The sequence below is a fragment of the Falco cherrug genome, chromosome 10 (genome assembly GCF_023634085.1).
Source record: "Falco cherrug isolate bFalChe1 chromosome 10, bFalChe1.pri, whole genome shotgun sequence".
In the NCBI taxonomy this organism is placed as follows: Eukaryota; Metazoa; Chordata; class Aves; order Falconiformes; family Falconidae; genus Falco; species Falco cherrug.
In genome coordinates, this window is record NC_073706.1 from 3,558,058 (window position 1) to 3,570,487 (window position 12,430).

The window sequence follows — 12,430 nt, forward strand, 5'->3', positions numbered from 1 at the left end:
TCCCTGTGGTGCCTTTTCATATGTTTGAAGTCCTATCAACCCTATTTGATTTTCTTTTCTCTAAATTAAAGATCGATATTTCCTTTGGCCTTTGCTTGTAGGTCATGTTTTCTAGATTTACCTTTCTTGTTCTGCCTTTGTATGTGTCCCTTTGGCACACATCTTATTTGAAGTGCAGTATTCAGCAGAGGCCTTACCCATCCTCAGTCAGAGCAAAAGGATTACCTGTGCCATGTATAATCCCTCCCTTATTTTTACACCAGCATGAAACTGTTCTTTCAATTGAGTTTGTGATCTGCTACAGGTTCAGGGGACAGAGATCATTTTGAATAGAATTGCTGTGTTTAACCAGTGCTCCCTGTTGGGTATTTGCATGGCTGATCGCCGCCTGCCTTAAATTTGTGCAGATTTAACCATAAATAATATGTGTGCTCCTAGCAGGCTGCTGTGCCCAAGTATCTAAAAGTAGTTGTATTTTGTAGCTTTCTTAAATTGCTTATTGAAAATGAGGGCAATATGCAATCCTTGTCTGTAGGAGGAAATTTCATGTTTAACTTACATGATCTATACCTAATGTCTAAATTACCTGTGCATGCAAATCTACATTATAGTGTATATAATCCATCCTTGTGAAACATCTAAAATTAAATCTGTCAACGTACGTGTACAAGAGTTCTTTAGGAGCGGCAGTTAGAAATTTAAAATTCATGCATGTAAAATTGGTATAAAAAGTTAGAGCAGAGTTTGAAGCTGCTTTTAAAAAAAAATCCCTGACGTTTATCAAAACCTCTGCAAATTAGGAAGGTGATCCTGCAAGTACTACTAACTGACAATAGTGCTTGAGCATTCTGAGTAATGTCCATGGCAGTAAAGCCTTGGTACTTGATACTAAGTTTCCATTCCTTGACTGTTAAACTGGAACTCCCTCAATTTTTGTATAGTGCTTCAGCATTTTATATCTATTCTCCAGTAAAAGTTTAAAAAATAGCTGGACCAAATCTCCATCTTTTGGGGATTTTGTTTTTTGGTGTGTTTTTTTTTTCTTTTTCAAAATTCCCACTTAGTTGAGGTTCACTGCCAATAGTTTTTACCCTTGCTTTAGTTGGGTCAGCTTCAACTGCCTAATTATACAGCTAGTTTCATTTTTTTTTATTCTGCTTTAAGCATCTGTCTCATCCCTCCTGTGTGTGTATAGTGCTTGTAAACATCATTTCTTCATTTACAAACTCTTGAACTGAAAAGGGCAACCCAGTAAAACCCATCCATGGACTCTTGTTTTCTTCTTGGCACATTTTCCTTACACTTAAATGTAAACCAGCCATTAATATCACCTTACACATTTTGACATTTTGGTCTCTTCACCCTGTGTTGACTATATCAAACTCTTCTTCCAGATATCTGCCCGGTCCTTTATTTCTTCCCCTTTTCAGCTGCATAATGCATGAGATGGAAGTGCCTGCTCAGTGCTGGTGTCAGGCTGTGCTGGGCACATGCTGACGGCAGCCTGCAGCCGGCCTGTGATTGACACTAATGCACTGATAGCAGTTTCATCTCTGTGTTGCAGTTGTTGTGTTTAGGGGAGGCTGGTCAGTGAGGAGAGCAGGAGCCGTGTCACTGATGTGGCTTGTCAGTGATTCACAGAGATCTCTCAAAGTGCCCTATTTTTGGAAGCAGCATTTCTAGATAAATGCTTTTCCAATTCCAAAGGCATTTTGACGTGCTGGGAAATAAAACTCTACCTAGCTGTGGGTTTAAGTCACATCCCTAACAGTCTAGAAAGTGCTAGTCATTTGATTTTATAATCCTTTCTATGAATTATAATGATAGCAAGGACCAAATAGGCTTAGTCCTGTGCTGCCACTCTATCCAGACACGTAACAGAGGCAGAGAAGGAACATTTAGAAACTGAGAGCCCCTTGATGTGTCTGGCAAGCTTAGCTCTGAAATCCTCAAAAGAGATCCGTCTTCCTTTTCCCTCTAAATTTAGATGAAGAATTTTTACATTCTTGGAATAGAGAGGGAGAAAGGTGGAAACTGATAACATACTGTTGAAAGAAAATTGTAGCATTTTCAGATGCCGAACAATTTTCCGTGTGGCTTCTCTCTGAACATGCGTAAGCGTTAGCTGGTCCGCCTGCAAGCAGCCTGCACAGAGGCGGCCGGTTTGTGTGTGCGAGTTAGATTGAGAACTTTAAACTCATGTCACCTTTTCTTTTTAGGCATTCAAGCCAATGTTTTAGGGGCCTCTCTGTCTTCTACAGGACCAGGTAGAACTGCTTTGCATAGGGCTTTTGTCAGCAGGCCTTTGGGGACTGATGGGCTTGGGTTTGGGGTGATTTTTTCCTGCCTAGCACATGCAGAAATGTTATTGCTCATTCACTGAAAGAGGAAAAGAATTTGCCAATTCCAGCTCTTTGTAGCTTGTCAGCATTTCTAAACAGATACCAGGCAATGGGGCTTCCAGATAATTATTGCCACAAATAATTTAATCTGGATTTAATAAGGAAGTCACCTTTTTGCCTCACCATTTTTAAACATCAGTAGTGGTCATCTGTAATGGCTCACCCCAGCAGTCCAGAGTGCTTGTTATTAAGGACTTCTGCATTTGGGATTACTGTTTCCCACTGAGAAATTTTAATTCCTGTTGCCAAAGAATTCATATAGGCATGCATGATTAGCGCATCTAAAGGATTAAAATAACCACACGGCAGAATTAATACACTTCAAGACTGTTGTTGTTACCTCAGGTACCACAGCACAAAAAAAGGGGGCTCCCATGTCTGCAGCTCATAGTTAATAAATCTGACTGTGCTAACATTGCTGAACACTGGAAGTAAAGCTTTTAACATCATTAAACACCAGCTTTTTGCTTCATCACTCAAGGATGGTTCCCCTGTTTGCATCTTCATCTGCAGAAGTGGATAAACCATGGAGATTTTGTGAGATCTAAATATGCACTCTAATTATGTACCCAGTTTGACTAGTGATGGGTTTGGATTGAAACCACTAACTGTAAAAGGCTGAACCTCAACTGGTTGAGCCGATGAAACAGATGTGTTTGCTCAAAAGTTTGCAGCAAACACTGGCTGTTTCTCCATAAATCTGTGCTCTCCTGGTCTGGATTATCAGCTTGCTTTAAAATAGTCATTTCCCACAGACAAGGCAAAGGTTTAAATTGTCTTTGACCCTTCTTTGCAAATGAGTGTAACTGGCCTAACTACTCATCTTGTGAAGGGCTGGGGCTCAGCTGTGCGCTTGAACTTGCTTGTAAATGCCACTCTGACATGTTCTGTGAATAAATGAAGCCTGTTGGAATATGTTGCAAGGAACACCTTTTTAAGAATCTAATGAAATTTAAAAGAAGGGTAGTACTTACTATAAGCATGTCATTTAAGTGAAGAAAAACCTCTTTGCAAAATTATTTGCTTGTTAGGATTTTTTTTTCTTTGAGTTGGAGGAAAAAAGAAAACTAAAGCTCCTTCTTACAGTAATCTGTTTTTCTCCATTTTATTTTGTTTTGTTTTCTTACCTACGGAAATCATGTAAGCAAAGGTCTTTGCCGGTGCTAGGGATTTGTGTGATATTTTTTCAAGGTACGGATTGTAGAATGTCACACATTCATTTTTAAACAGTTTTGCTCTCTGATACGAATGAAGCACAGGGCAGTCAAATGTCAATGGAAGCTTAGCAGCTCACTTTCCCTGCTTTTCTCCATTTTCTTATTATTAGCTGTGCTTGCAAAAAAAGGAGCCTCTTATGTTCTTGGCTTTGTTAGTGTTTTCAAAGCAGGAGGTATTTCTGCTTTTGCCAATATTTTTCATGTCTCAAAATAAGAAAAGAATAAGAACAGAGGCATATTTGGACACTTCTAAAAGAAGTCAAGGCTTTAATTTGCACCACCCTTCACTGATTGTCGATCCTCAGTGCAGTTTGGGTGTGTGTCAAAATTCAGCAGAGGCTGCTGTCCTCATTTGCTCTGCTTGGGGACAGGGCAGGACTCCTGCCCCAGCCCTCAGGTCGCATAGACTCAGGTTGCACTCTCCACTGGAGCACTCAAAGAAAATCACCGGTGCAAGGTGGCCCCGTGGGATGGATGCAGATGTCCCGTTTACCTCCTAGTGAGCGGTTCAGATTGTTGGCCTCATCCTCTACTCTTTCTGGAGCGGCTCCAGGTAGTGGCTGACACCCGCTTCAGGGGCTTTCCCTATGCCACCCTCTTCAAGGATGACGTAGCACTCCTACTGCTGGGGTGATGCAGGTTGGTGCAAGATAAGTTACTGGGAGGGACAGCTAAGCTCAAAGACTGGTATCACTAGATTTATTGTGCTCCACAACAGTTACATTAAAAAGTTGTGGCATTTCTTTTCATGCGGTTTGTCACATGCCTTGCATGTCTGACCAAGTGGGATAATCATGGTTTTCAAAGTATTTTGTCATTGATTTGTTTTTCATGAGAGAAAACTGACCTTGATTTCTCCCCTCTTCAAAACACCCTAAAGGAAGCTAGCCAAGAAGCAGAAGGAGACTCAGACCAGCACGCAGAGGGAGATGGGTCCCGTGGCTACTTCTGACAAGACCTCTACCAAACTGAGTGCTGTTCACAATGAAGAAGCTTTTTCTTCCAGCTGCCAAGATGTTAATGGATTCAGTAAGTTTAACTTGCTTGCAATGGATATGTCCCCCTTGGAGAGCTCTAGGTTCTTGAAAGAACCTATTCCTATGGGCACAATATCGAGGGGCTAGGAGTGAGAGTGACCGAGATCATTGCAAAAGCTTGATAGAAATCAGTTGTCTGAAACGTCTCTGACACTGCCCCAATTTGAACTGTCAGATAGGTGGGGAGCATTCCTTCTGACTCTTAAATCTGCTGAGAATAGTTTATAAAGCCTGTTCTAATAACTACATGAGACAGTCAAAAAGGCACGTTTATTTGTTCTTTGGAAATATTTTTTTCCTTTGTGAGTAGAAAAGTCGAATCAAATCACTTAGCTGCTTGTAGGATGAAATAACATTTTTCTCTATGAAACTGTTGTGAAAGCAAACATGGTCTTCTGGTTAGAGAACTGGAATGAAAAGACAGGATTTCTTTTGTCTGTGTCCTCGGTTTATTCTTCACACGCGTTCAGTAAAACTAATGTTAGTTAATACTTGTAAAAGACTCAGACCTGTAGCTGGAACAGTTTTGTGGGTAAAACGGCACAAAGTCGTACTTTAGACTCCCTAGATCCAGATTGAGTGCATGGTGGATTGCATGGTGGATCTGTAAACTTTTTCATATTAAATAAATTTTAACTTAGACACTATGGGAATGTCACTCCTTCTTTTGACACTTTAGCCTGCTAGTTTGAACAGGTAACGGCTCTGAAACACAAGTCTGTACTAAAACTTTTGTCTTTCTTAAACACCTTTAGTGAAGTGGGTTTTCCCCTAATTACTAACATGGAAATGCTTATGGCACAAAATGTGTTTTATCATTGAAACCTTTCTTTGTAATCTCAGATTGAGTGGGACAGGCTGAGTGAATTCTTCTTTTCCCTCTATCTGTAGGTCATGACAAATTCCATCTGCATATGTTGCTGCTGTCACTCTGTGTAACATACCTGTGAGATGGATAAATAGGTGTTTGGGACCATCAAGGCTAGCAGTAAACATTTCTTTCTGATATTAAATTGACTTGAGTCGAGATCTGATTTACTCAGCTGCTGAGTAGCTATACCTCCTAAAGAGACAGCACGAGTTGTCAGTGGCTCGTAACTTTGAAAGACAGGATAGCCAAGGACAGCATTGTGACAGGCATCCTAGAAACAGCAAAGGTAGCTTCTTCAAAATTTATGGGGAAAATGAAGGTTTTAACGCTTTCTTTAGAATCTGAATTTTTAAAAGTTTGGGGTTTTTTTTTTTTTCCAAGCAGAAATAAGAGAGGAGGCGAGCTTCAAATGTAACCTCATTTGTTTTTTTCCTTTGGTATTTTGAGAGACTAATTAAAACAGCTGAGTCATTTACTTGAAATGGCATCTATAGAAAATACATTGTATCTAATTTTGTAAAAAAGCATCCCTCCAGGTTTTATTTTTTTATGTTTTTTATTTTTAAATCAGTTAATCCTTTGCTTGTCTGACATCACTGCAGACTTGATCACTACTTCCCTCTGTAACACAGCCTGAGTCAAGCCATGGACCTATTCTCATCTTTTTTTCCTTTTTATATCTGTAAGAAACAATTACAAGTGTTCATGATTCCTCCAATTTTTTTACTGCCAAGTCTGGGATGCTGAGGTGTTGGAGGTAAGTTCTCTTACGTGCAGTAGTGTGCACATGCTGATCTAGGAATTTTTTGGGTAGAAAACTTTCTTTTTAGAAAAAATGCCTTAATAATAGAGTTTAATATTTGAGAGTTTCTATATAGGCCTACTCTAACTTTTGAATAACATAATAGGATTACTTCTTAACCCTCCTGCTAAATAATGGAGTTTTACAGGAGGTTATCCATCTTAGCTTTTGAAATCAGCTGCCTGTCTCAAGCAGCAGTCAAATTCCTTCTTAAATTGTCCTTTTGCCTCCTGACAGCAAATAGCATTTACAGCCACCTCATGAGAGGCGGCCGTCCTCCCCACCCCCACCCTCAGTTATGGGAGCCCGAGTTGGCTGTACCAGAGATGTGGAAATACCCTGCTCCTGGAAGTACGTTCACTAAGAGAAGCTAAGTGTTTTCAGTCCCCAGATCACCTTGCTAGCTCAGAAAAGCAATAAAATAAAACAAGACAAGTTGTTAAGTAGGATAGCTCACATTTATTGAATGACTTGTGAACAAGTTTATCTCCAGATGACAGTGTCCTTGCAGGGCATGTGTCCTTGCCTCCAGTTTTTCCTTGCTGTCCTGATAATTTTAATGACTTTTCAGACAGAACAAATTAAAGGAGTCCCTATAGAAGATTTTTTCTCCCCATAGTCTCTCCAGCTTGGTCACTGGTCTGCTTCTGCTGCAGGAGGACTTTTGCTGTTCTTGGGTGACCCCCATCTGCTGCCTGTCCCAGTGCCTTAGTGCCCTGTCACCCTGCAGGGAGCTCCCACCTGGCAGTGCCAGCGACTGGAAGGGCTGCTGCCAGGGGCCGTGAAGAACAGCAAAAATGAGACGTTGCCTTCCTGCTCATCAGCCTCTCCTTTTCTGAGGACATATGGACCTGACCGTCCTACGGGCAACTGCAACGTGTAGGCAGACAGGCGTTGGCGATTCTTTCACCACGGAGAGTTACCGTCCTCCTGCCTCTGCTGCTGGTAAAAACGCAGAGGTCCTCACCTACTCTATCTCAACGTTTAAGGAGAAAATGCTTGTATTTTCAGTATAAACCCATGTGAACGGCGTCACCCATAAAGTCGTGCTTTTTGGGTGCCACGGAAACCCTTTGCCGAGGCCAGCACAGTGCTCAGGAGCACACGGTCCTCTTGGGCCTTTGTAGTTTTGAATTCTGTCATTTGACAGAGGTGTTAGTTGTCAAATGAAATTACATTCTGGAGGAACTACAGCCTCCGTGCTGGCACAGGGAAGCCTCAGGTCTTGCTGAAAAGTGGAAGAGAAATGGACGTTTATCTTTCCTGGCCTGGAGCAAAGCCCCTCATCCCTCTTCCCTTTCTACACTGTTAGTCATTACTCGGGCACTATTCTTACTGGTACATATGGGAGTTTAAACTGAAGAGATTTCTTAGACTCAGCCGCTGTCTCTAACACCATATGGAGTCAGAACAGGTGTTAGCTGAAAGACAGATTAGTCCATAGCTAGTCAAGCTTGTCTGGTTTTACCCAGGGATTATATGAAGGTGAAGCAGGCTCGTCGTAGTTGTTCATTTTCTCAAATATCTTGCTTTTTAAAAAGTACAAATATATCCTAAATCCATTAAAGGCAGATAATGGTACTTGCAGTGTCTGAGCGTGCTGCTCTTTCTGCAGGAGCGTTTGGAAAGCAGTGGCACTTTCCTTCGAGTGGCACAGCACCGTCACGGGTAGGCACTGACTCGGTGCAGGGTTGTTGTGAAAGAGGATGGCAAACTGGAGACAAGGTGGGGCTACAGTTATCCACCAGTATCTGCACTGACCAGAAGGGTGTGCAAGGGGTTGTTACTGCACATAAATGGTGCGCAGTTTGGAGAAGCAGCAGTACATGATCTCAGCGATGATATGATATGTCCTGCACAAAGGAACTGGTCTTTTGGCTTCACAATGCTAAAATGCCGTGGGCTGGGCTTGCCCAGGGGAATGCCATATCACCAGCATAGCCATCTTGACATCCTTATGGGGTTTCTGGAAGGAACAGTTTGATTCTGAGGATTTAATTTCTTAAAATGCAGCCAGTGCTGCTAGCTAAATGCTAGAGACTGATTTATTAGGGTGTGCTTAATTTTTGTGATGTTGCAGTTTGGGAGGAGTCTGCTTTCCAGACAATCTTCCGGACTGAGGCTGGTACATGTTACACAGGCAACTTTAGTGTTACAGGCATGAGCACAGTTTGAAGACAGAAAGGAGCCCTCACCATTCTGCATGACTAGAGGGATCTGTGTGGCCTGACATGCCACTCTAGGGAGTACAAAGAGAATTTTTAATGAAGTCGTAATCTCTACCCTGACATGAAATCATCTCTGGAATGTGCTTGTAAGAACCTCTGGATAGGAAACAGCACTGCATACATGTCTCATTATACCAGACGCTACCGGACTCATTTTGGGAATGAATGCTCCAAAGTTTTGGGAAACTTGTCTTTTGGTGTGAGGTTGGGGTTTTTTCGCCTTTTTTCCTTTGAATCTAGAAATCACCTATTTCACAAATACAGTTCATTACATAAACCTTGGTTGGTAACAGTTTTAATCAGACTCACTGATGTAAGGTGTGTATCTTCAGCAGCCCAAGTAATTTACTGTTAGCAGTTCCTGGAAAGGAATGGCCAAATGAGTTCCTGTATACTTCCAAATTTCAGAAAATCTGAGTCCTGCTCCACACTCTGACTGTTGACTTGCTCTGTGACCCTGGGCAAACAAATTACTCTTTTTAGACCTTGCTTTATATATCTGCAAAAGTGGCCGTGTTCCAAGTACAGTAAAAGGAGGGTCTGGTTTAGGCTGAAAAACACAGGGGAGAAAGTGTAAGAGGTCCCGAAGGAGAGATGCTTTATGGCTTGAAGGCAGCTGGGGCAGAACTCCAGCAGACTAAGCTATGAGAAATTTGATTATTTCAATGTGTTTCCAAGTGGTGTAACTCTGAAAATATAGCAGGAGAATACAGAACGAGAGCATGTTCCTTTACTAGATGATTATAAAGTGCTTAGGAGGTAATTCTGCTGACTTTATGAAACTCCCTAGGCTAGTGACTTCTTTGGTTCACCCCATAGAATAACTTGGAAATTTTAAGTGGTGTTTGCTCTAGAGACACAAAAATTGTTCCTGAAATTACTTTGATGTATACTGAGTTTTATCTAGTTCTATTGGATTATGGAATAGTTTTTCCTGTATTATCTATTGTCATCTTGCCGATGTGCTGAGATTTCTATTAGCTTGTTTCCCAATATTCTGAGGAAGATATAAATAAATGCCTGTAACTCTGAGAGTGAATGTGGAATGATAACAAAAGTATATGCCTTCAGAAATGATGGATTGCTGTAAGAACGTATGTGTATGCTATTGTAGATATAAACCAGCCTCATAAATTTACTATCAAGAAAAGAATCTACTGTGAAGATTCTGAGCCCTGCCTCCTTTCCATAACTATTTGATTAATATGAAAATAATTTGTGGATTCTTGTCCACAGAAAGCTAATGCTTTAATGGGAGAAGGCAGGGATGCTTGTCCTGCTGAAAGAACCCAACTCACAGGGGAAAGGATTATAGGATTTGCTATGAACAGTCCTGGGTTGAATAAAAAGTCCCTTGTTATTTTGTATTGTTTTAACCAAAAAATTGCTACCCTACCTGTGTGTTTGTGTGCTAATAGCGTACACTGTGTTTCAGCAGGCTTATTTTACTGTTAATACTGCATTTGATTCTCTGTAGTTTGTATTTTGGAGGTCGTTTTTAAGGACCTTTCTCCTAGAGACAAAAACGTAGCTTTGTTACTTTGGTTAAAAAAAGGTTATCTAGAGTATAGTCCTATATGTGTATCCTGTGTAGGAACACATTGATTTACAATAACTATAATACTATATTTGGGGTCTGGAGTGCTTATATTAAAGAAAATCCATCAAGATGACAACGTAATAAATGTAATATGCATGTTGAGATGAAAAATATAATTCATTTTGATAAGCCTTATATATATCCCATTTTACTGTGTTCTTTGAGGAACATTCTCCCTGTTCTCTTTCTCTCTCTTAATATATGTCTAAAGTCTTTTCCTTATGTCTTTCCTACCTAGCATCACCCTCTCCTTGTTCATTTTCTGTCCAAAGCAAAACGCTTCAGAGCAAATCTTTGTTGAATTCCTACTACTCAGGTACTAGTGCCAGACTTTTCTTTCATTTCTAAGTTTTCTTTGCTTTTGTGCTTTTCCCAATATGACCTGTAGACTGAATCTTCTGAGTGTGAGACACAGCTAACCTTGTTTTCATCTTTTGTAACTTTTTTTTCCTATTGATCTTCTGTTGATTTCCATTGATCCGTGTCGTGTGGGTGAACGGAATTCCATCTCAAAGTATCATCAGACACTGTTCCATCGACCACGCTGTTAGGTAAGAAGACAGGTATGGTGTATTGCGCTTCACTGGAGAGCAAACACACTTATTGTATCTTGAAAATAACTCGGAGAGAGCACCGTTAATTGGCTGGGCTCCAGCATCGTAATCCTGTGGTCATGTGTTACTTGGAAAGCTTTTTGTTTTACTCATGCTTTATTATTGCTATTAATTGCTATTTTCATTTTTAAAAAGGAAATAAGGGTTCAAAAATTAAGGTTTAGGAGTTCTATCAAGTACTTGTTGTTTCGTTTTGTGAATGGGATTTGACATTCTGGGCCAAATTCCCACAGGCTGCCTTGCCTTTGGCTTAGTGTTGATTCACATATGTGGTTGTGCCTATGCAGCTGGCGTGGAATCATAGACCGTTTGGGTTGGAAGGGATCTGTAAAGGCCATCTAGTCCCACCCCCCTGCAGTGAGCAGGGACATCTTCAACTACATCAGGTCACTCAGCCACATCCAACCTGACCTTGAATGTTTCCAGGGATGGGGCATCTACCACCTCTCTGGGAAACCTGTTCCTGTGTTTCACCCATAAAAAAAAAAAAAAAAAAAAAAAATAAAAAAAAAAAAATCTTCCTTCCACCTAGTCTGAATCTACACTCTTCCAGCTTAAAACCATTACCCCTTGTCCTGTGAGTGAGGCTCAGCCACCTGTGCCTCCAGGCTTGCAGATATAAGTGGGGGTTTGCATGTCCAAAGCAGGTAGGACATTACAGGTTTAGACTCAGTGCAAGTATAAAGGTTATTTAGAGAAATTAGAGGCTGGCTTTTGGCAAGTGGCCCCACCTGCTAAGAGTTAAATGCTAAATATTCAAGCAGCCTGGTATAGATTTGAGAGAGTAAGAAAAAGGCAGGTTCTGAGAGGCAGAGGCTGTTCTGCAGCTGCTGGTAACTAAAGACGTAACTTTAGTGTTCAGTACCTCTGAAAACTGGCTTTTCTTGTTAAGATGATAAATAAAGAATCCAATGTGTGGCTCTTAGCTTTTGGATTTTTACAAATAATACATTTTTACAGTAAGTTAACAGGGACAGCAAAATTGGCAGAAACTGTTAGCTGATAAAAGAAGTTATACAGAAACTTACTGGAGGTGTATGTACCCTTGAAAGTGAGTAATAACAGCTTACAACTTCAGGCTCTCCCTGGAGGGTGCTGCCTGTCGGTAGAATTTGAAGAAGGCAGTTGTGGGCTGCAGCACAAACAGCGTGACCACCAGGTCAAGGGAGGTGGTTCTCCCCCTCTGCTCCACTCTGGTGAGACCCTCCCCCTGCAGTTGGCTCCCCCCTGCCGTGCTGTATCCAGCTCTGGAGCCCCTGACATCAGAAGGACACGGACCTGTTGGAGTGAGTCCAGAGGAGGCCACGAAGATGCTCAGAGGGCTGGGGCACCTGTGCTGTGGAGACAGGGTGAGAGAGTTGGGGTGGCCCAGCCCGGAGAAGGGAAGGCTCTGGGGAGACCTTAGAGCGGCTCCCAGTGCCTAGCGGGGCTGGCAAGGAAGCTGGAGAGGGGCTTTTTACAAGGGCCTGTAGTGCCAGGACAAGGGGGTGGCTTTAAGCTGAAAGAGGGGAGATTAGGTTACACGTCCGGAAGAAATTCCTCACTGTGAGGTTGTGAGGCACTGGACCAGTTTGCCCAGAGCAGCTGTGGTGCCCCGTCCCTGGCAGTGCCCAAGGCCAGGCTGGACGGGGCTTGGAGCAGCCTGGGCTGGTGGCAGGT

General features: G+C 41.8%; 1 protein-coding gene across 2 annotated transcripts in view; it reads left to right on the forward strand.

Annotated features, from left to right (window-relative positions):
• Nucleotides 1-12,430, forward strand: part of PTPRT (protein tyrosine phosphatase receptor type T) — a 453,418-nt gene that overhangs the window by 395,089 nt on the left and 45,899 nt on the right. Inside the window, exons 16-18 of one of the 2 annotated variants that reach the window (XM_055722799.1) lie at nucleotides 2,220-2,267; nucleotides 4,500-4,648; nucleotides 10,673-10,708. In XM_055722799.1, the coding sequence (XP_055578774.1) occupies nucleotides 2,220-2,267; nucleotides 4,500-4,648; nucleotides 10,673-10,708 (233 nt within the window). The remainder of the gene's footprint in view (nucleotides 1-2,219; nucleotides 2,268-4,499; nucleotides 4,649-10,672; nucleotides 10,709-12,430) is intronic. The other variant, XM_055722800.1, reaches the window with a different exon arrangement.